The following is a 25,135-nucleotide window of genomic DNA, read 5'->3' as shown; positions in this document are numbered from 1 at the left end:
AATGAGGGAGCAATGGAAGACCACAGCTTTTGAAATAATGGAAAACACCAACTACAGGGCCCACTTTACTGATCTTGTACTGATCGAGCATCATGTCAAAATTCTATCCCGTTGACCCGTTGTTTGGCAACATACAGGACACGCCATCTGCTGTTACTGGAAAAAGGCTCACCAGGTTTACATCACGGCTCAGCAGCAGAGGAAAAGGAAATATTGCCACTACAATAACATTAAGGTACTTGACTGAAGGAAGTGAGGAGGCATCATCTGGTTTGGAGGAGACTGAAGAAGCTACATGCCTCTGCTGTGGTTCTGGTCACTCAGTGCGGGATGCAAACATTTCAAAGGAAAGAAGCTCAAGGAAAAAATAAACTTTCTGAAGGAAAGTGGAGTTTGTTTTGCATGTTTATGTGTTGGTCACATGAGAAGGAATTGCAAGAGATACTTAACATGCAAAGTTTGGCAAGGCAACTTGTTTGTCAGTTTGATTGTCTTTAATGAACGTCACATATTAGTGTTTTGTGACACTTTGGCTCTTTAATTTTACTTTGGTTGTTTAAATTGTTATGTCTGCCTGCCATAAACATTTAAGGGCCGGTGTGCAGGAGCCATCATTTAGGTGCAATTTTGTGTTTGAACTATTGGTGTTGCTGTGCTACAACAGCGCAGGTATAAGTATTCGTAAGTTCACTGCCTAGGTCAGGTGTGTGATCCTGGAGGGCAAATGGTTTTTGACCGCGGAAGTGTGAAGTTTGTTGTTGGCGTAAGTTTTGTGTTTTTGTTGCTGTGCACTTCAAATGGACTGTATTTAACCTGAATTCATGGAGATATGAAATAAAAGACTGTTTTAACTGCAATCTGGTCTGGCTGCCAATCATCATTTCAACCTGATTACTAACTAGGACGAAGCGCTTCAGCCAGGTCACTCCTGAGTTAGTCACCTCAGTAGCTCAGTACAAGACTGAACTCCTTTAACACACGTATTGATTTAAAGCAGAGGTGGGTGCTTCTCAAATGTAGAGGAAAAGTGAGTCTCAACTTGTTAGTCAAAACTATTTTTATGAGAATCAAGGAAAAAGTAGCTGGCTGTAATTAAGTGACCAGTCGGCTGTTTGGCCAACAGCCGACGCTTATGGAAATCCCTGATTATTACTTGCCCATTAGGCGGATGCGCAGCGAAGCGGTGCCCGTCTCCTTCTGGTGCCATTGTTAACCAATTGGTCTGTTTGCAGAGAGAGCGTCTGGGTCAGGTTATTTTATCAGTTGGTTTGTAGGGTTGTTTTACCCATAGTGGCTGTTAGATCTTAAGGTAGATACTTGAAAGTAACTAGAAATTAGCTTGTAATCAGAATCAGAAATACTTTATTTATCCCTGGGGAGGAGTTCGGGAATAACGCGAGAGAGTTACAACAATGACAGCCAGTATGCTTAACACAGAGAGACAAGTTCAGGACCTCACAGGCGTTTCCAGGAAATGCTCAGAATAAATAGAATAGAGTTTTGCATGGTGTACTATGGCATGCTGCCATCCTGATTAAAAGGCAGTTCTACCAGTGGATTCTAGTTGGACAGTTGATGTTCGACAGGATCATCAACAGTCATTCAAGTCCTGCCTCACACGTCTGTTTTTTGTTTAATCTCTTCTCAGGTAAGCAAAAAAATCTTTATAAATATATATTTCTTAGTAATGTTTGTATTTTTGTATTTGTTATTTCTAACCTGGCATATATTTACACAATGTAGTGTTTTAATGTGTTGAAAGCTCAAATTTAAAATGGAAAAACAAACTAGTTAATGTAAATTACTTTGTTAATTCTATGCTTTTTGTCTGGAGTGACAATTTTGACATTGCGTTCATCTACTGTTAGCAGTTACATGACAAAGACACAATTAAATAGGAAATGCTATTACTTTGTAACCTAATACTATTTGTATAATATTAATAACATCATACTATTTGGAGGTTCTTTGCTTAGGTGAGTCAAGCTAAATATTTTGTCTTTAAAGCTTAAAACACCTCTGAATATCCTCCCTGTTGTCTCACACTGTACTTTACACAACATTCAACTTGTAGACTGTTAATGTTCCGTTTAACCAAACAGAAGTCTCTCATTTCGTATGTATACTCTGTAAAATCATTTGTATGAGCATAATATGACACCTGAGACTCAGTCTTGAAAGCCAACAGCAACACGATGTTCTACAAGGAAACTAAAAGAGGTATTCATGCAGCTATGTAGATAACATTCCTGACTGGAAAAGTAAATATTGTTCAGTATTCAGTGCACAGTTTAAGATAAATGTCTGAGTGTCAGACGGTCAGAGGGAGGAGTTGAAAAGTTTAATGACTACAGGCAGGAATGATTCCTGTAGTGTTCTGTGGTGCAACTCGGGGGAAGTCTTTCGCTGAATGGGCTCCTGTGCTCAACTGCTCTCATGGTTATGAAACAGACTGAACTTAATACTGACGCATCTACAATATATGACCTACAGATGCAAGCAAGACCATTAGTGACACAAAGACACAAAATGAAAGTTCCCCATAGTTCCCACAGGAGCTGTAACCAGCACATCATTGAGTGGGTGGGAGACATTATCCATGATTACATGTAACTTGGACAGCATATTTCCTTTTGTGTTTACTATACATATAGTTTACTATACATTGTAATCAATCAATCAAATCAAATTTTATTTGTATAGCACCAAATCATAACCAAAGTTATCTCAAGACACTTTACAAAAAGAGCAGGTCAAGACCGTACTCTTTTTTTAATGTTATTTAGAGCAGGGGTTCCCAACCTTTTTGACTGCATGGACCAGACAGTACCAATAATATTTTTGACAAACCGGGGTTCGACACGCATAAATCACGGTCACACGCAAGGAAATAAAGACAGATTGTATCTGTTTTTATTCAGTAAGGAGACCGCATCTAAGTTTTTAATGCGGGACGAGCCAACGAGAGGGAAGGCGCAATCCATATGATCCATAGTGTGTTTTGATGCTCATACCTGAATCAATAACGTTTCGATCCGTCCGTATTTCTGCGCACAGTTAAAGTATAAACCTGGTCTCAACAGGCTGTCATATGCCCATATCCTGTGTATTTCATATATTTCACTGATAAACACAGAGCTTTAGTGGGGCATCAGGCTTCAAGATCAAAGTTTCATGGGATGCAAAGCCAGGGTTGCCAGGTCCGCGTTTTTTCCAGCTGAAGAGGGGTAATATGGCACTATTACTATGAGCTAAGATATGATGGTGCCTGACCATTAAAGGCCCTGGAAACTCCGCTTAAAATAGCAAAAATGCATACACTACCAGTCAAAAGTTTGGACACACTTTCCCATTCACTTGTATGAGAAAATGTGTCCAAACTTTTGACTGGTAGTGTATATGATATCAGAGTTGAGTGTGTCATAAAGCATCCACAAAAATCTGAGTGAAAATAAATGTTCAGAACCACTAAAAAATCTTCTTGAAAAACAGCTCATTTGGCTATTCAGACCATTTCTCAGGACTGTGTAGGCGTGGCAGATCCCATGTTGATTGACACCTGCCGGGTCCGCCTGTCCGCGTTCTCATGGAAACTGTCAACACAACAATGGCGCATGGGAAAACAGCGTTTCCTCTTGGATTTTTTTCAGCAGCAGGGTAGAGGATATGTTGTACTACCCAGGAATGTGCGCATGTGCAAATCATATCAAAACTATTGCTGTCAGGTGATTAAAAAAATGAATCTAATTAATTACAGGCTTTGTAATCAATTGATTTCAATTAATCTCATATATCAATGATTTCTGTGAGAGCACATCACATGAAGACTTACCCTCTTTCTAGATGGTTATTTCTTACTGAGAAACTTTAATTGTACTCTCTTCTTCACCTCATTAAGTTTTAATTCACCAACTACTTTAATCCAATCACCTTGCTTCAGTCCCCCAACACACCTGCACCTCTGCTCTCTGCATCGCTATTGGCCCCGCCCCCGGCCCCGTACTCCTTTGATTCCGCTGTTGTTTATTTGGTTGCCAAAACTTCGCGAGTTCACTGTTTCAGTGCTCTTCCTCAATGAGGACAGAATGGACGATTGGAGATTTCAGCTACAAATCAACAAAGAGTCGTTTAATTACGACTTCTGAAGCAGCGGCTGCAACATTTCAATAAATGTAGCGGAAACACCGCTGCTTCTCCAAGTCCGCGGCATTTACAAAATAAAAGAATGAGACGTTGTCATCTCAAAATGTAGATGTGCACCCCGGGACGGCTCACAGAAGTGTTATTGCACCTGTGAGGGCGGGACAACTGTGGATGATTGGTTCAAGGAAATGTATGACTTGATAAATATCAAACATAACCACAGCCAATTTAACCCCAGCGTCAGGGAATTTAACAAAGAAAGAATGGCAATAACTCGAGTTCAGATTAAAACTAATTTCTAAAACTTTTGAGATGCTTACTTGTATGTACATAAGACTCTAAATTACACAGTAGAAGGATTTTGAAAGATTTGCAATTATATTCTTGATTTCACAGGAAGCCAGTGCAGAGAGGGTAATGCAGCATTCTGTACCAGCTGAAGAGTCTTTAGAGACTTTTTAGATCAGCCTGATAGCGGATAATGTACTGGTTGGACTGGTTTTTCTGCATATTTTTGAGACAGGGTGTGTCTGATATTTGTTATGTTGTGAAGGTGAAAGAAGACCTTCCTAACAGTAGTGCTGGATGTCAGCCTGATGCCATCTAGGGCAGCTGTATCATTAGAGAAAGAATCTCTGAGGTGTTTGGGGCCGAGCACAATAACTTCAGTTTTGTCTGAATTAAGTAGAAGAAAATTTCGAGTCATCTAAGGCATGCTTCTAGTTTATATAGCTGATTGGTGTCATCTGGCTTCATTGAGAAGAATAATTAAGTATCATTTGCATAACAATGAAAATGAATGGAGTGTTTCCTCATGATATTACCAAGAGGAAGCATAAGTGAAAAGAATCGGTCCGAGCACAGAACCTTGTGGATCTCCATGACTAACTGGTGTGCATAGAGGACACATCATGAACATTAACAAACTGAGATCGATCTGATAAATAGGATTTAAACCAACTAAATGGGGCTCCTAAAATGCCAATTAACTGTTCTAGTCTCTGTAACAGTATGTGATGGTCTGTCGTGTCACACTGGACATTACTGATAAACATCAAATAAATCATCAAATAAAATCATCGAATAAAGTCACGTAATTGATTAGTGACAAATTTTTTGAGGATCTTTGAAATAAAAGGAAGGTTAGCTATAGGTCTATAGTTAGCTAAGGTGCCTGAATCAGGATTGATGGTTTAGAAGAAGAGAATTTTCGCTCAGGTGTGGGAATTTTCCAGGGATCATTATGGAGGGAAACTTGGTTAAAATTAAACTTATATGGGGGGCAATTTATTTTACCACGACATTTGGTTTATGAGGGCAAATCTCTTGTGCAAATATTATTTGGGGGTGTGTTCTAGAAGTCATGGATTTTGAAACTATAAGCTTGAACATTTTGACTCAAACAGAGAGAATTTTTTTACTTAAAAGTAAAGCGACTTGATTCATAACATTGGGTTTGTCAGATCTTCAAGAGGAGACTTTACCTCACAAAGGTCAGTTGGAGAAAAACTGTCGAGGTAAACATGGGTAAACAGGTTTTTGAGCAGTTTCCAAAGATAAATGTGCACCAGTTAAGGGCAGGAGGTTACACATTTTAGTAAAGGATCCCATGAATTACTGCCGAGGGCTATAGGAATCAGCTCTGTACATCTTTTTTAGGATACGCTTATTTACTTAATTATTTTTATATGCCCTTTATTGTAATGTTGCACTATCCACTTTGCTGCTGTAACACTGTAAATTTCCCTGTTATGGAAAGAATAAAGGATTATCTTATCTTAATACAAAGCTCAATACTGGCTACAGTGCTGAAAAGGTACCTGGGATTGTTTTTATTTTCTTCCATTAGGGAGGGGCATGCCGTAGGGCCTTCCTGTATTTATTAAGACTATTTTGCCAGAGTAAACGAGACTCTTCTGTTTTGGTGGATTGCCACATTCTTTCAAATTTACGCAACATTTGCTCCAGGTTACAAGTTTCTGAGTCATACCATGGAGCCACTTAAGTTTTTGGTTTCAAGGCCTTAAGCTAGAACAAGGTCGAGGGTGTGGTTAAAGCGGTGAGGCTGGTTTACACTTTCAGTGAAGCCAGTAGAGTCCAAGAGAGACACAAAAAACCATGCTAAGGCTATCATTATCAACATCCACATGAATATTAAAGTCACCTACAGTAATTATTTTATCTGTACTCAGGACTAAATCTGATAAAAACTGAGAATTCATTTAGAAAATCGGAGTATGGGCCAGGAGGGCGGTATACTATAACAAATAAAAGAACTGTAAAGTTTTCCAAGCTGGATGTGAAAAACAAGGCTTTCAAAAGAGCTGAAACTAAGTTTTGGTCTAGGGTTGATTAGAAGACTAGAACTGAAAATAGCTGCCACTCCAACACCTTGACAAATGTCTCGAGGAATATGAGTGACTGAGTGGGAGGAGTGGATTCATTTAAGCTGACATATTCTTCCTGACACAGCCAAGTTTCAGTTAAAGAGAGTAAATCAATATGATTATCTGATATCAGATCGTTTACTAATAGAGCTTTAGATGACTGAGATCTGATATTTAACAGACCACATTTCATTTTCATTTTTTTTGGCACAACTTGTTTTAATTTTAATTAGATTTGAATGATTTAGTCATTTAATAATTCAATTTTAAATTAACTGTAATAAAAGCTCTGGGTTGGGGGGCAGACAGTCTCTATCACATTAACATTGTGGCTGGGAAACAGCTCAAAGAGAAGCACAGAGGAGCATGTAGGACTGCAGCTCTGCCTCCTGGGGTCCGTTTCAGAAAGCGGGTTTCGTGAAAACCCCGGGTTTGTTAACCCTGAAATGAGGGAAACCTCGGGTTTGCCGTTTCAGAAAGAGAGGTAACTTCAACTCTGAGTTGGTTACTATGGTAACAGTGTCTGTGAACCTAACCTGGTCGCGAGCAGCGAGTTTTCTTCAGGAAACTCAGAGTTTCGCTCCGTCTCCTCCCTCTAGCATATAAAACCCTTATTCAACTTCCTTATTCATTCAGCCCGTCTCACGCGTGTGTTTGAGCGGTAACAAATGAAAAAAAAAAACGTTGCGTCTCTGTGGTGCTCTGACCCCTTTGCAAAAGTCTTTTATAATTATGATAAAAAAATCAAAAGACAAATCTGTGTCAAAGTAATCATTTATAGATTTTCCATCACCATTGCAGAGAGCACTCAAATAAGACGCCGTAAGTTATTGGATTTTTTTTTTTTAACTAACACAATTCAGTTTAATCAACATAAATTATAATGTATGGGAAGTCAGCATCATGTTAGGGGTAAAGCTAATGCACATTAAAACAGCCACTGAATGATATTTCATTAATATTTAGAATATGATTGAAGTGAGGTTCAGCCATGAGCCTGTTCTGCCTGAGCCGCACCTTTGAATGATGTTCTGGTATTTTATTTTGAAGTGCTTCCTAAATTAATATAAATTTTAGCTTCCAGTCGTGATTAAGTATTAAATAAATAGACAATTCAGTCAAACTTGCGCGTTTACTCGAGCAGCAGTTTCTTCCCGCGTCGCTTCTCTCTCTTTTGCAGCTGCAGCCGTGTTACTTTATTTTTCTATAAACATGCTCGTATTACCTGAACGTCTGTGTGAGGATTTCGAGCTCCACTGGTGTGACGTAGGAGGACCTCTTTTTTGTGTACCGTTGCCATGGTGAATCGTGGTATCGGGGCTCCATTAATGCTGGCTTTTTATAGTCAATGTGCACGCACTCAACTCCGGCTGAACCTACTCAGAGTTGATAGAACTAACTCTGATCGGCTGTCCTGAAACCAAAAAGCCAGCGAATTTGAACTCCGAGTAAGTCAAACCCCGGTTCGGGGTTAGACTGAGGGTTTGTTGAACCTCCTTTCTGAAACGGACCCCTGGTCTCAACTCTGGCTTGTCAGGTTTTACGACTAACAAACTAAGCCATATTAAGAGACAAAAGAGCTGCACCATCCAAAGTGGGATGCATGCCGTCTCTCCTAATCAGACCAGGCTTTCCCCAGAATGTCTGCCAGTTATCTATGAAGCCCACATCGTTTGCTGGACACCACCTCGACAGCCAGCGGTTGAATGATGACATGCGGCTATACATGTCATCACTGGTCGGAGTTGGCAGGGGTCCAGAGAAAACTACGGAGTCCCACATAATATAGATCACCAGCTTAATGTTTTTGTTCCAGTGTTACTGTAGTACTCTAGGTTGGTTGTTTTTTTTGTATGTTTTTGTTTTGCTGTAGGCTTATTCATGACAGGGTTTCTGTGATAATAAACTGACTAATGTGTTTTATTACATATTGTATCCACAGATTGCCTCTGTTCTTCACTGAAGAGCTTCAAGCTGCCAAGATGCTCTCCATATTGAAAGAAAGCAAACTCAGATGTCTTTTTTACCTTCTGTGGATCACTGCTGTAATTGGTGTGCTGTTAACATGGGAGCACACTTTGCATTCCCTCGGACCTCAGCAGTCAAGCCTTTGTGCATGTCACAAATGCTTAAACGATGATGATGCAGGCTTTAGGAAGGTTGTAAATGCATCTCATAAGCCCTTTTTGTCAAGAAACTATAATATCTCAAAGGATGCTTTCAACTGGTGGAAGGTAAATGTCAACTTATCCTTAAAGACATAGCACCAGTATTCTCTTTTTTGTTCACTGTGAATTGTGAGATATACTAACCAGTCCTGCAGCAAAACTGGCAACTATTACTATGGTTACATCAGCACCTTTTGCACTGGAAACCAGAATAGGTTGCAAACTGCATCCTCGGTCTCACTCCCAACTCATCAAATAGTGCAGCTGGGTCAGTGGGCAAACATTTAAAAAATGCAGCTGTACCCCTATAGCATCATTAGCATGTCCACCAGCTTATTGTTCTGATGTGGTGTCAGAGTCTGGTGACGTAGTATAATAAGTGCCATAGTCTGCTTATAGTGGAGGTTTATTTACATAAGTATCTATTTGAACCCAAACCAGGATTTATTTTCTAAACCATACTGGGTTCTGATGGTGCATAAACCTGACCAAATTCAGCCCTCAACACACAAACTCATGGTAATGATTGTTGTGCAACCAAAAGTCATAAAATGTGAAATGTTTGTCCACAAACTTTACTTTTGAAAATGCTCCTGGTTATTGCTTATTTATAAGAGCTAACTTAGCGAACTTATGACTTCTGTATTTAGAAAGTCTAACAGCTCAGACTGCACACATGCGCTCCGGCTCACGCCGTCAAAGTGTTCACACTGTGTGCATGTCGGCTGCGGCTTCAGCTGGGCTGACAGCCCTGTCTTTCCACATGAACTTAATAAAGGTCACATTGTGGTGTATAGTTCACTTTATAAATGCCATTTAGATTTGTTATATAGGCCGACAGGAAATAATGAAGAGGCATCTGCTCAACTGTAAATTATAATTAATTAAGGTAAATAAAATATATACATGAATCACTCTTCACTTTGCCTGGCTGTTTGCCTTATCCAGGATCAGTTTTGGGTCCTTGTTTATTCAGGTTTTTGGAGTTGGAAAACGGTCTTATTTACATTAGAAACTAGACCTTATTAACATATGGTGAAAACAACCGTATGAGCCGAGAGAGAGAGCTAGGGAGAGAGAGAGAAAGAGAGAGAGCTAGAGAAAGAGAGAGAAAGAGAGATATCCCACCAGAAGGAATAACGTCTGTAACCTGATGTTATTTATTTATTTTTTACAAACATATTGTATTTATGACCTACGTGAGGCTGATGACTACCTTTTTATTTCAAGGAAAATTAAGCAGTAACCACAAAAAGGAGCCTTGTGAGTGACTTTATCTCACAAACACCTTCATGGAAATGTTACAAATAAAGTTTATTTAAAAAACAAAAACAAAACCAGCCCTGGAAACGCATCAAAATAAAAGCATTGTGTACAGACGAGCGAAGTCAGAATGCCAGATCGGGCTTTTACTTTGAAAAATCATACCGGAAGTGTTGACGTGCTTTACTTTCCATTGATGAAACATAACCTCTGAATAAATAACCTTCTTTAAGGTTACAAGAAATGTATACTGTTTGTGTTTACGTCATTAAATGTGGCGTTCACCACTTATTTCTGCTTGACCTTACTTACCCTTAGTTAAAATAGCTTTGTGACACTAACCCTGGAGGCATGTGAAATTGTGAATTAAAGCTGTAACTTGCTTTTGTTGTGGAAATGAGGCAGTACTACAGGTAGATGGTGGGTGGGATTAAATGAAAATACAGTTTATATAATTTGTCTTTATGTTACGTTTGTCAGAAAATACAGAGAGAAAGACGCGACTTCAGTTTCTTCCAGATGACAGTGGACAAGTTGTTTCATGTGTTCCCACCCGTTCCAGATGTTGTAGAATCCAGCCCTGACCGCTGCAGGACTTGTGCAGTGGTGGGGAATTCTGGTAATTTGAAGGGATCATATTACGGACCTCTAATAGACTTTCATGATGTTGTAATAAGGTAAATCATCAGACAATAAAGTTCATACACTCAATACAAAATTACTGCCACCTCTAAAGTTCTTCAAGTCTTTCTGATAGTTTCACAACATTCTAGTTTCATCGAGTAAAAATGTATCTGCCAAATTCAATCACCATTTAGTTTTCTTTTGGCTGCATGATATTTAATATGTATTCCCCTGTTTCATTTAGAATGAACCGAGGCCCTACCAAAGGCTATGAGAAAGATGTTGGGACCAAAACAACTCATCATGTGATGTATCCAACGAGTGCTATTTATCTGGACAACACCACTCATCTTGTGCTGTTTCCATTCAAGATAAGGGATTTGGAATGGCTCCTCAGTGCTTTCGAACCAGCGTACGTATCAAACAAAAGTTGTTGTTGCCATTTTGCTGTATTCTTCTTCTTTGACTATATTACAGCTTGCTGTACAGCAAACATAATTGACCACTGTAACTTCCCCCATTGGTTTCTTAAATGCCTATATAAAGCCTCAGCATTATGGCCGCTGCCATGTTGGTTTTCTGGAGCCAGAAGTGACCATATTTGGACGACAGGGTAGAGAGAGGAGAGAAGGGCTAGTAAATGCCAAGCTATGCAAGTTACAGTCTACATCCTTGGCTCATTCATTAGCTGAAGAATAAGTTTTTTCCGCCGTGGTTCTATCTGTAGTGGTTACTGACTGAAGTTGTGTATTTATCAGAATAAAGTAGTTCAGAGAGCTTGTGGAGGGGTGCTGGTTTGGCTCGGTTGGCAGAGCAGGCGCCCCATGTCGAGAGGCTACAGTCCTCGACGCACTGATTGCAGGTTCGACTCCCGGTCTGCCGATCCATTTGGTGCATGTCTTCCCACGCTCTCTGCTCCCCACATTGCCTGTCTCTCTTCAGCTTTCCTGTATCATAAAGGCAAAATGCTCCCAAAAAAAGAGCTTGCTCGCTTGTATCTCCATTGAGAGAGTGTTGGGTGAACGACATGTACTGGCTAACTTAAACTAAACGGTCTTCTCATCATAATGGCCCCCCGCCGTCCCTTTGAAGGGAAAAGCCAGCAACAGTCATGACTCCTATGCAATGGCTGACAATGATGTATAATGTGTGAAATAATGTACTGAAAAGAAATCCCCAGATGTCATGACTGATAATATACGTGAATAACCGGATAGTTGCATTTATGAATTTAGAATAATGTGTAGATTAACTTTTACAATGCAACATTTATTTTTTCTAAGCAATACTTTGTAAAGACAGGAAATATTGAACCAGGTCATTTCCTGCTGAATTTAACAACCAATGTTACCTCCAACAGGAACGTGAATTCACAGAGTAGAGCGAACAAGGATTTGGTGAGTATTTCGAATGATTTTGCATCAAACTTGCATATACATTTTCATCTAGTAAAAAAATGTATAGTAATGTGCATTAACTGCAGAAAAACAGCTATTTTTAAGTGTCGGTTTAAGGCCAAGTCTGATTTATAACAGGTGATGATCCTAAATCCAGCTTTCATGAAATATGTTCATGAAACGTGGCTGCAAAAGAAGGGCAAGTACCCGTCTACTGGCTTTATGACTTTGATTCTCAGCCTGCAAATTTGTGATGAGGTAGGTTCATATCACACTATCATTATTTATGCCATTCCACTTACAGTTTACAGCAATAAGTAATCGTGATGATTCAGCAAATACAAGAAAAAAGACGATTGAGAGACAAATAGAAATTTAGAGTTCAAAAATATCTTTAAAAGCTTTTTTTTTTTTTTTAAATAAAAGCATTGTATTTGTGTTCATTTTGAGTCAGGGTAACATGTGCCCGCACAATGTGTAAAGCAATACTTCATAATTTGGGGAGATCTTGTTTTATGTTGTCTTGACGATCGCTAGATAAGAACATCAATAGGATGCTTAATATGTAGCTTGAAACAGAAGCTGGGTAGTTTAAATTAGCATGAGGACTGGAAAAGGGAAACAGCTCTGCTGGCTCTGTCCAAAGGTTAAAAAAAATCACCTAGCAGCCGTAACACTACAGTTAACTGATTAACATAACACATCTTGGTAATGTAGAATGTACAAAACAGAAGTTAGAAAGGGACAGTTTGTTATGTAGCTATTCCCTCATCTCCAGGCTTGCTAATCTAGGCTAACCAGCCTCTGGCTCCAGGAGGAAGTGCAAAAGTGGCTGAAGAGGGTCGTTTTTCAGGTTAAAAAAAAGTGTTCTATGACTAAGAGAGAAAGAGAGTTACATAGAAGTCAATGCTCCTTTGCAGTTGTTTTATGTGAATAATGATGTTCACATAAAACAGTTCGAAGTTTAATCCAAGGGGCAACTGGACTTGATTGAAGTTCTTGAAGATGTTTCACCTCTCATCTGAAAGGCTTCTTCAGTTACTAAACTGACTGGTGAACAAAGCTAGAAACCACCTACCTTAACACTGAAAGGTGGTGTGTCAGGCCACTACCTATAACAACCCACTCTCACACCAAATTGTATAATAGCTAAGTTGGTCCACAGTGCAAAACGTATTAGTTTCACAATAACGGCTCTAAAATTGTGAGATGCCTACGTTTCCCCCCCCTATTCTTTTCTATGGGCCTGTGCCCCGTCATGTGACTGAGGGGTTTCCCTTGGCTGAAACAAAAAAATGGCGGACTTTCCTTTTATTTTCAGTGGAAAAATAAAAGGTGACATTTCTAGCGAGAAATGTACCTTTTATTTTCGAAATAACATTGGTTAGTTACTACGAAGATTCTTTCAGCTCTTGCCAGAGAAATGTAGAATTGCAACTTTTTCTGCAGTTGCTATGGTGGTTGCTATGGATGCTGATATCGCTGAAACACGTAACTTGTTGTTTCAATCCTTTATCTTTGGCTTGTGTAATTATCTGAGCTGTTATGGTATTTGTGTTATTTTATGTAACTGTCTGATGTTTGATACGTACTTTTACTAATAACATATTAAAGAGATCCCCAGGGCTTTTTGTAGGGAAACCCGGACGTTACGTTCACCACTGCTTCGCCAAAACATAAAATATGTTCATTTTATTTATCGAGATAATCTTCAGAAACCAAGATCACTTTTTATACAGTGTACAATACCGGTTTTGAAGCGTAAATGCTATCAATAAAGTAAAAGACCGACGCTTTATACATAGTAGACCAAACTGTCTTTTTTATTGAAGATTACAAGATATTGATCAGACAGGCATCAGACATACATGCATATGCATATACATATAAATATATATATATTTTAGTTTATTACGAACTTTTTAACAGCAGTATCATTTTTTTATAGAATAGAATAGAATGTCGGAAACTACTACTAAGTTCTCAAATAAAAGATTCTCAAATAAATAAAAAATATAAAATATAATATCATATCAATAACTATCATAACTATGATAGTTTTGAAGTATAACTATCAATTATATAGTGCAGCATTAACAATCACCTCTTGTAGGCCTGCTCAGATTTCTTTTTTTTAAAATAACTTAACTTTCCACAAAGACTAAAGTGCAGCATTAACAGTTACAGCTTGTAGGCCTGCTCAGATTCATTCAAATTTCATGTTTTTAATAACGTGTTAATAACGTGTTAATAACGTGTTAATAACGCGTTAACGCACATTCCCTTTAATGCCACTAATTATTTTAACGCGCGATTAACGCACGCGCGTTCTATTATTGTGACCCTCCGCCCGCCTCGTAGTTTGAGAATTCAGGAAGCAATGCAGCACCGGCAGTGTTTCTGCTACATACATTTTGCCGGTCGTTCACCCGCTCTCCTTGTTGAGGAAGAGCACTGAAACAGTGACAGGAGTCCCAGGACATCAGGACGCTCTCTGTCCGCACACAATCATATGCAGTTCTGTAATGCAATGTAAACATTCCTACTGTGTATCTCCGTATGTCCCTATTGTAAATGCATTGATTGTTGCTGTTTATAAAGCTTATAAAAGGTGCAGATGTCATTCGGTAACGATCGATCGTTTAGATCGCTACGTCATTCATAAAGTCCCTCGTGCACACGCTGGTCACGTGCTGTGAGAACTGAATTGCGAGAGAAAGTGAAGCAAAGTAATCAGATTAAAGTAGATTGTGAATTAAAACATGAATTAAGGTGAAGAAGAGAGTACAATTAAACTGTGGAAGGAAGAAATAAGCATCTAGAAAGAGGGTAATCCACACTGAGTAAGTCTACATGTGATGTGCTTCTCACAGAAATTATTGGTATATGCGATGATTGCCATGGTATGCTTTCAGCATATTTTTTGAGCATGCAGTACCTTTGAGGTTATTCTGTAGAATATTCTGGGCAGTATTTGTCATTGTTTTGGAATGTTGCAATAATAATAAACATACATTTGCATAAAGGAAGCATATTTGTCCATTCCCATGTTGATAAGAGTATTAAAAACTTATAAATATCTCTAAGGTACATTTACAACAGGTAATAAATTTGCGATTAATTTGCGATTAAATATTTGAATCAATTGACAGCCCTACTTTAAATGTTAATTTACTTGTTGTTGCTGCTGAATAACATGGCTGTATTCTCGTGCGTAATGGACACTCTGCGTAATGAGACTAACTTGATAGTGCTTTAATATCTGTGGGCACAATTTTCGGTTCCACAGGTAGTTATGTTTGAGTATGGTAATTCATTTACCTCCTAGTTACGTGTATGTGAGTTTGTTTCAGTTTCTGCTGTATTATAGAGAGCGTGCGTCTGAATGAGTGCGCAGTAGAGTTTTGTGTAGGTGTGAGTAGTTTTTGGACGGTGTGCGGCCCGAGCGGGAATCTTCCTGAGGTGAAGCAGGGGTGTGGAGGCAGCGGTGAGCTTGTCCATGTCTTCCTGCACTTCTCAGCAGATCGGTAACAAACCCAAAGCAGTATCATCATTTAAGGAGACGAGGGAAACCGAAGCTTGCGGCCTGTCCCTTAAACAACGTTTTTTCACTGTATCAGCAAACACGCTGCTTTTTCCTTATGAGTAGAGTAGAGTGAGTGAAAAGCAGAGACTGGTGTTGTGAACCCTCCAATGTACGTCCATAATGCACCCTCTAAAAAGCAAACACAGATTGCGCCATATATTTTAGACTTTAGACCAGGTTTTTGTTGGTCTAAGGCACAGTCGCTTTCTGCGTCCTCTAGATAGCAGCGCGCCATCCCTTTGCTCGACCACAGCTCATTTCAAAATCAACATGCACACAGGTGCTAAAGGTGGCGCAAGATCACTTGCTATTTATACATTGGGTCACTTATGATTTTGTAAAATGATAAGAATAAACAACTTTTAATATTTTTGAAAACATTCTTAGTTTACAGCATTTTGTCACACCTGCCTAAAACCTTTGCACAGTAATGTATGTATATATACAACACTCTGACCTGCGACTGGAAGACAGGAAAAGGTTGCAAATGCATGTGTATTATTGTGTTTATTATTATGTGCAACACTCCAAAACAATGACAAATACTATCCAGAATATTCCACAGAATAACCTCAAAGGTACTGCATGCTCAAAAAATATGCTGAAATTATAACACTGCAAACTGAAACCCAACAAGCAATATCAGACGGGCATATTGACCTGAATGTAACATTCCTAAGTAATAAGTCATTGAGTCTGCAGTAGTAAATAAAAATAACATCATTTTAGTCAAAGTTTAATCCCTTAAATACTTTTTTTACAACCTGGGGGTCTCTGCATCAGCTGTGTGCTTGGCCATCAAGTGGTATTTAAGACTCGACTTACTCTAGTGGTAACTCAGTTCACATGGACAGTAAATACAAATAACTTTTGTCTTGTCCAGAGAACCATCTAGCAGTTCGTGCTTGCTATCCACAACATTGCCGCTGCATTGCTTCTCGATTTCCCAAACTATGGGGCGGGCGGAGGGTCATAATAATAGAACCTGCGTGCGTTAATCGCGCGTCAAAATAAATAGTGGCGTTAAAGGGAATGTGCGTTAACTCGTTATCGCGTTAACTTTGACAGCCCTAGTATAGATATATGTACATATTCATATGTATATAACAATAATAATAATAATAGTAACTTTATTTATATAGCACCTTAAAAACAAAAGTAGAAAGTGATTTGAAAACCAAGCAAAACAAGCAAATCATAAAACCAGCAAATCACAAAAAAGCAAGCAAGCACAAAACCAGCAGATCACAAAACAGTCAAAGCACAAAACCAGCGGAAAGTCCCCACTCGACCTTGGCCCTCATCATAGAGCAACATACTTAAGGGCTATCAAAGGTGCTTGAAAATGATATGGTGTATGGTATATATTATAGGTGCATATGTACCGTATCGATGGAGGTCGATGACCATAATAAAGGTACTCTGTTGATGCTCCCTTACCATGGACAATCAATCTGGAGGCTTGGGATAGGGACTAAACTGCTTCCAAACAGCAATGCTAGTGAACTGAGGATTGTAGATGGTAAATGGACTGTACTTTTATAGCGCTTTTCTAGTCTTTGCGGCCACTTTTACACAACATGTCACATTCACCCATTCACACACACATTCATACACTGATGGCAGAGGCTGCTACGTAAAGTGCCCAACTGTCAATCAGTGATCACATTCATTCAATTTGGGGGCAAATTGGGGGTTTAGTTCTTGCCCAAGGACACTTCGACATGTAGCCTGAGGGAACTGGGAATCGAACCTCCTACCTTCTGATTAAAAGACGACCGACTCTACCACTGAGCCACAGCCGCCCCTAAACTAAACTAAATACTACATAGTACATAATACTATATATTCATACTTATACTACTATAGTCTTTATACTCACCCTACTCATACTGTACATGCTGTCAATCCTGTTCTTACTGCCTTATCTAGAGACCAGAAGGGACTGGACTGCTCGTTACTAGATACCTAGAATACGGCTGCCCACAGTGCTTACACTCACTCTGCTCATTCTACATATCCTTTTAGCTACTGCTCATACTGTATATACCTTAGACCTCTCATATCATCCATATTCTGTATACTCTATGTGTGTATGTATATATATGTACAGTATATGTACTTTACCGCTATTTTGGACCTCTGGTTAGACGCAAAACTGTAGTTCATTGTGATCTAATCTAATATCTATTAATAATATAATCATAAATGATTGTGTCCAATAAATATGCTTACCAAATATGCATTCCACCATCAGTGACATTTACCAGCGCCGGGTCCCGAGTACCCCACTTCGATCCTTTTTATGTATAACATGTTATGGAATGACAATAAAAATATCCTTATCCAAGAGAAAAGATCCCATTTCATGCAGGTAGGGTCAATAGTTCAGGGCACTTACGGCACTCTAGGAAGACTATTTCAGCAGATTTCAGAAATGTGCATGCTCATACAGCCCAACATACCTGGCCTTGATCTTAACTCCATGTGCTGGGAGATAGCCTCAGATATGCATGACGATCTTGGTTTCTGATGATTATCTCGACAAATAAATCTCGAAGCAATTGTGAACGTAACTTCCAGGTTTACCGACAAAAAGTGTTTGCCCTGGGGCACTCTCAAATATGTTTTCATTAAAAGCACGTAATCAAACAGTTACATAAAATAACACAAATATCGAATGAAACTATCTTAAAATATTAGATTACATTTTCCACTGAAAATAAAAGAAATGTCCATCATGTTTTTGGTTTTAGCAAAGAGAAACCGTCAGTCACATGACGGGACGCAGGCCCATAGAAAAGAATTGGGGGGAAAAAACACCTCATCTCACAATTTTAGAGCTGTTATTGTGAAACTAATACGTTTTGCACCGTGGACCAACGTAGCTATTGCACATTTTGAAGCAAGACTGGGTTGCCTATAATGTAAACCCGACGACCCACCAACAGCCCAGGTTAATAATTCTTGATTGATTACACATATATTTACATACCAAAAGACAACAGAGGCTTATATTTCTTGCTCCGTCCACCCGTCAGTTTAGAACTGAAGAAGCCTTTCTGATGAGAGGTAAAACGTCTTCAAGAACTTCAACCAAGTCCAGTTGCCCTTTGGATTAAGCTTTGACCTGGATGACTGAGAACCTTTACAGACATATGAAACAGCTGCTTTTCTCTGACAAATGCTTGTGAATACTGCTTTTTTTATGGGCATACTAGATTTTTTGACAGCCTTCAAAAATGTTATCTGTAGATATGCACATTGTAAAATGATAACAACAAAAATCAATTATTAGTCACAGCATATTTTTTGGTGTTCCCAGGTCAATGTGTTTGGGTTCGGCGCAGACAGACGTGGAATCTGGAACCATTACTTTGAAATACTCCAAAACAAAAAGTTCAGAACTGGAAATCATCAAGGAAAGTACGAATATAAAGCTATTGAGCAACTAGCACAGTTTGGAAAAATTGTTTTATTTAAAGGATGGTGAATTTTCTTTCTCCCTTTCTGTATGTCAAGCTCATTAACGGTATTGATGTGTCAGCATCCATTCTGAATTTTTGAAGAGCACTGAAAATGTGAATGTGCATTTTACAGTGGTATATTAAAGCTAAAACTTTCATTTTGTGGTGAGATGGAGAAGAGAGCGGACTTTGCTTCAAAATTTGAAAGATAACCTTCAGGTCCCTCCCCCTCTCTTTCCGCGGTGCTCAGTCCTGCCTCCAAAGCCCTCCCTGCAGAGGAGGCTGTGATGCGCAGGCAGACTAGTAACCACAGCAACTGAAGGTGCCAGACATACAATATGGCGGACACCCTGGAAAAAACGTGAAATGACAACAACTGCAGCCGTTGTATTACACCACCAACACTATTGAAGCAGATACACATCAAACCAGCGGAAATCACAGTCTGCAGCAAATTCTAATTGGCAAAACCACCAGCACTTAGTTTGCTAACAGAGACTGTGGAAAAGACAGTGCCAACTAAGCAGTAACACACTGATGTTGTGAACATTCAGCCGTGAGAGTACAGGCACACAGAACTATCAGGAGAATGTACGAAACGGCAACACTGCCTGGTAGGGCTGTGAATCGGCAGGGATATTGGGAGGTATATATATATATAGCCATTCTTTAAGAATTGTGATTCGATTTAGCGATTTTTTCTTTTCTTTTTTATCACTAGACCATCAAAGACACTTGAATCATACTTTAACACTCGGTCAACCAGAATTCTGAAACTACTAGAATGACCATAGCAGATATTTTGACTGCTCAGATATTATTTGCATATCATTTGGATAATCACTAAAAAGATCTAAGAATAAATTGATGGAATAGGTAAAAAACACATCAGGACACAAAATGAAAATGAAATGAAAATGATCACCATTATTTGTCTGGCTTTTGCTGTCATGTGTCTGGAGTGAAGTTCATTTGCGAGTCGCATTATCAAGTTCCTCCGTGACATCATCTCATTGGTGCATTTCTTGAACAGGATGTTGTCAGTAGTTGTCATTTTTGCCTCTCTTGGGTTTTGAGTGAAGCTATAGCTAGATTTTAGCTTCACAGAGCATAAAAAACAAAACAAACAATAGAGCAGGAGAAAGAGCGGGAAAACGTAGCAAATAGTGAAATATGACACCCCTTGTAAAAAGCATGCAGTCAATTTGATTGCTATGGTCATTCGAGGTAGTAATACTCAGATCTCTTTTGTGTTTTGAAATTGTAATGATAAAACAATGTTAGAATAAAATATACACACATTTAGGAAAAGTCAGGGTCCTATTGACGTTGCAAATTTTGAAAGCAGTCAAAATGACTGCCTTGGTAGTTCGAGTGTTAAGAGACAATACATATCCTAAATCTATGCACATCACAAGTCAATCTGAGTCTTCCAGAGTTTCATTTTAGGCTTACACAATAAATGTAAAACAATTGAAGAAAGGACAATTCTCTCTTTGAAGCCTTTTTTAGTAAAAACAAATAGATGTGCACTGTTAAAATTTTAATTTGATACAGAATAAGAGCCAATGTGTTCACTTACACAGTTAAAAACAAAGTAGTTTGAAATAAAAATAAAACATTAAATACAAACGTTTTCATCTTCATAGGTGAAAACCAGAGACAGAGCATTTCAGCATCCTGTTTGTGGTTTTATAAAACCTCTTCATGCTCTCCTTGTAGCCCAAGGCCTCCTGGTCTGCTCCATCGATGGCCACCTTGCAACACGCATCCAACGGCCGTGCGTTTAATCTGTTAGACAGGGTGTCTTAACCTAACAACAAATCATGCAAAAGGAATTGTTCTGATACAGACATACGTAGTGATAGTGTTCTCTATATTACAATTTTAAGCGAGAGGATCTGGGAGGATTTATAAAAAGTGTCGTTAAAATCGTGTAAACATCTTTTTTTGCATACACTTCCAATGACTTGGAAACTAGATACCCTCGTCTTGATGCCTCGTCCTGCACTCTGATTGCGCCCATTTCTCTTTCACTCCTTCTTCCTTCACATTTCTTCTTCTTAGGCAGTTCCGGCGGCACCTTTTCCACAGCACTGAACTGATTATGATACAGCGCTGCCACCAAATCAGTGTAATGCCGGAATTGCAGTTAGAAATGACAAATTTATCAAGTGCTGTCCTTGTCCCAGACCTCATATAACACCACCATTGTGCCATCTGCTGGATAAAAGCAGGATTTCCCCCCCAATGAAAAATGTTCATTTAAATGAAACAGCTCAGCGTAAATATCTATTCAGGATTCTGCTGGCAATTCAAAAAATCATTAACAAAAGAATAGCGATACTAAAGTGAATCTCTTTTTTTCCACACCCCTTCTGCCTGGGCTCTTCATAAACATATTATCAGCCACACCGCCGTAAAACAACGCTAAACAGCAGCCGCATTGAGAACAAGCTAACATTAGCCCGACTGCAACACCAATGTAACACAGCGTCACAGAAACCGCAGACATCTTAGCAATGTGGAAACATTTTTAAAAAATAAATACAGCAGAAATGAAGCTGGGGTAATTACCTGTCGAGCAGAACTGTCTAACTCAGCATCGCTTTTTAATCCTTTCAGGTCCCGTAGCTCTCTCCACCTTGGAAATGCCGCTCCAATGTTTACTCTCATTTCGTCTCTGTCTCGGTCCAACTCTTTCTTTTTTCTCTTCTTCAGTTTAACGGTCTTTGTAGTGAAAGCCGTAGTTGGCAATGGAGGGATGGGCAGTTTTTTCATTCCCTTTGGTTGATTTTTTGCCTTTGTGGACACAAACCGGCTGACGCTGCGCACACTAAAGAAGTTGAGCTCGACCGTGTGAACATGCGCGGAGGAGCGGTGCTGCGCAGCGTGTGATTGACAGCAGCCTGAGAGACTGCTCGGCTCTGATTGGTTGTGTGTTTCGGGAGTGTTGGATTCTTACAAATGCCATTAGGAGCAGTAGGAGGAGCCAGAGGAACATGACTTTTTTTTAGATTATCTCTCTCATGTACTACTGCATGTTTAAAGGGACAGTTTGAGCAAATATGACAAAAAGTTAGTTTTTAAAATGTTACCTACTTCAGCTTTAAGTGTTGGTTTTTAACAACCTTATGTATCATTCAATTTAAAATTTTGCCTGGGAAACGTAAACAAAGGCAGCGTGCAGTTAATCGCTTCTTTGACACCCACCCCCCGCCAGCAGTTTCAGGCATTAAAAATAAGTATATAGAAATAATCAATCAGGTCATATAAAGTCATCAGAATTAATTTCAGTCTGTTTCATAACCAGCGAAAAACTCCTCACAGGGGCTTTAAGTGGGCAACAAGGTTGTTGCAGATAAAAAAAAATTCAGTGTTTAACTTGTAGGTTAGGACTCTTGTTTGTTTCTGTTTGCTTGAATGATGTATGTGTATTTTCCTGTATTTGTTTTTGGCTTATGAGATGAACCATAAGGCTCTCTGTGAAGTCATCCAGTAAATCTATTGGAAAGTGACCAGGAAACTCAGGATCATGTGGACCATTGCCATTATTGTCATTGTTAATTTGTGACAAATAAAATAGTTTCCAAATAATATTTAGTGTCACTTAGTGATTTCTTTGGTGAACAGGCATGTAAAAAGCAGGATGATGTACAGCCAGCAGGTCGGTATGTAAAGGATGATAAACAGCAGGTAGGTCTTTATGTAAGGGATAATGTACAATGAGTGTACAGTCATTATAGCAGAATTAAACCCTGACAGGGTTTATATAGGACAAGAAACCCTATTTTTTCGTGAGCAAATTGACAACGTTCCAACGTTCCATTCCATATGCACTGGTTATACATTTATTAACTTGATTTTAATTTTAATAGTTTTTAAACATAATAAGTTATCATGAATAATATAATAAATAATAATAAATTGTTTTTAGAATACGTATCGGGAAGGTCTCCCTTTTGCCGCCAGAACAGCCCTGACCCATCGAGGCATGGACTCCACTAGACCTCTGAAGGTGTGTGATGGTATCTGGCACCAAGATGTAACGATTAAAAAGATTAATAATCAAAAACGAATAAATAGCAAATGATGTAACAATCATTCATAACTTAAAGTTATGCATCATTATCACAGACATTGGTGTAAAAGCTGACGGAGAGTGATGGCGCTCATCTTCGGCTCCTAGAAACGATTAGTTCATTGTTAAATAACAGAATTTAGGTTTACCTTAAATTCAATGTTGGACGCCACTCAATTTTGACAAAACAGGGAAAACGTATAATTAGTTATTAATTAATTTAGACTTGTGATCTCAGGGTTGCTACGAGGTTCTTGGCCATGGTGTACAGTGACTACCATTTTATACACACACAAATCACAGAATCGAGGTCTTTAAACATGAAACGAAAACTACTAACTACATGACTAAACTACTAAACAGAAAATAAATGAATAAATGAGTGAGCACAATGAATAGGTTGCACAATGAACAGTTTTTAAATGAGCTTGACATTAAATCAAGTCAAATCAGTGATCGTATCTTTGGAGATTTATCAATTGATTGAATGTATAAAACACCATTCGGCAGTGGAGAGTTTGAGGCGCACCAAGGAAAATCGTGAAGCAACCTTTGATCAAGGATCCTAGTTTAGGTCTAATTCTTATTAAATATCTTGATTAATTTCTCAATGAGTAATTTAGCATTATTGTCAACAACATCAACAATTGACATCAACTCTTAACACTTGAAATATTATTGTTCACCTGACGATGGTCAGAGTGGCAGCAGCAGAAGTTCTTCCTGGCGGCCTCAGCATTTTTGGGTCCAACATTGCAGATTTCAGGCTTTGCATCTGTGTCTCTCCATCTCTCTCAGCAGCGGCAGGAGCATCTCCTCATGTCCTTTGGCTGAACGGGGTCTGTAGCAAGGACAGAGGTGGACCTCACTGGTGTGGTAATACTCAACAGCATTCCCTCTTAATGGGATGGACCTTTGGATCAACACTGGGGAGGATGTTTACACAGACATCCTGGAGCCTTCTCAGTGGCTTTTGCACTCAAAGTCATAAAGATGACAAAAGTAACTTCCCAGTATGATCCCAGGTCCCCGGACACCTCAAGAAACCACCTTTCAGGAGATAAAGGGGTTAAAACAGCAACAACCGTCATACCTCTCTGGTCACGCCTGGGTGGGATTGACGTTGTTTCACAATCAAGGGATTAACATTGAAACACTCTCTTATGAAAAGACTGTCGAGTTAGAAGGATTACACAACCCTCAGACAAAACAAAAGGGGAATCAACAAGAATTGGTTGACAATGGTTGCCTTTCTTGTGTTTTGTCTGTTTCTCCTCTCTCTCATCTTAATACACATACACACACACGCACACATTTCCTCCTCTCTCCTGCTCTCACTCTGAAAAACAGATGTCAGTCATACATTTAAGAGCATTCTTGTGTGTGTTCCAAGTTACTTTCTGATCAGTTCTGAATTAAGCTAAACTTGTGGTCCAATCAGGAGGCAAGTTAATGTGACTCAATTTGTGTTTCCCAGCAAAATATTTAAATTCCCACCTCTGTACATTACATTTTTGTGTAATGTATGCACCATTTAATAATCTATAATGCTTATAAAGTATGTTTGCCGTAGTTATCTTATGTTCATGATTATGCTTCTATTTTCATTTAATGCATGTTTTAATAACAACTGTTGAACCTCTAGTGTTGACAAGTGATAAAGAATTTGTTACTTTGCGCGGAAATTCTGTCAACAATTAACTACGTGATTATATAGGAAAATTCCTTATTTTAAAGACAAAGAAAGTTTGTGGCGGTAAAATGAGAGCCAGAGACCGCCCACAAAGTGACGAGTCACGACACTGATAAAACCACAAACTTTCTTTTTTGTCCGTGTCTTCTTTTGGTTTTTGTGGTCCACCAAGGAGCCTCATATACTCTTTATCTTAATTCTTTTCTCCGGACTTTCTTTTGTTTTTTTCTTAATTTTTCGACCGCCAAAGTCACGCAGCGTTATATCCAACTCAGCAGAGCAGGCCTGATTTACTTTCTTTTCTACATCAGTAAAGCTCGCTTTTA

At 38.9% G+C, this 25,135-nt stretch overlaps 1 protein-coding gene across 2 annotated transcripts; it reads left to right on the top strand.

The window, feature by feature from the left end:
• Positions 1–1,557: 1,557 nt before the first annotated feature.
• LOC138609100 (CMP-N-acetylneuraminate-beta-galactosamide-alpha-2,3-sialyltransferase 1-like) lies at positions 1,558–24,680 on the top strand. 2 transcript variants are annotated; one of them, XM_069681722.1, is made up of 7 exons: positions 1,558–1,648; positions 8,473–8,764; positions 10,442–10,638; positions 10,830–10,997; positions 11,946–11,982; positions 12,121–12,240; positions 23,915–24,680. In XM_069681722.1, exons 2-7 carry the CDS (start codon positions 8,513–8,515, stop codon positions 23,948–23,950), a joined length of 810 nt encoding a protein of 269 aa, XP_069537823.1. In that variant the 5' UTR covers positions 1,558–1,648; positions 8,473–8,512; the 3' UTR covers positions 23,951–24,680. The 2 variants fall into 2 exon arrangements, with proteins under 2 accessions (XP_069537823.1, XP_069537822.1); XM_069681721.1 differs by lacking the exon at positions 23,915–24,680 and adding an exon at positions 18,894–22,830.
• The last annotated feature ends 455 nt before the right edge of the window (positions 24,681–25,135 follow it).

This window comes from Semicossyphus pulcher, unplaced genomic scaffold (assembly GCF_022749685.1).
Source record: "Semicossyphus pulcher isolate SPU_LCO1_2020_fin unplaced genomic scaffold, fSemPul1.0.p SCAF_5, whole genome shotgun sequence".
Lineage (NCBI taxonomy): Eukaryota > Metazoa > Chordata > Actinopteri > Labriformes > Labridae > Semicossyphus > Semicossyphus pulcher.
This window is presented reverse-complemented; position numbering and strand designations above follow the sequence as displayed.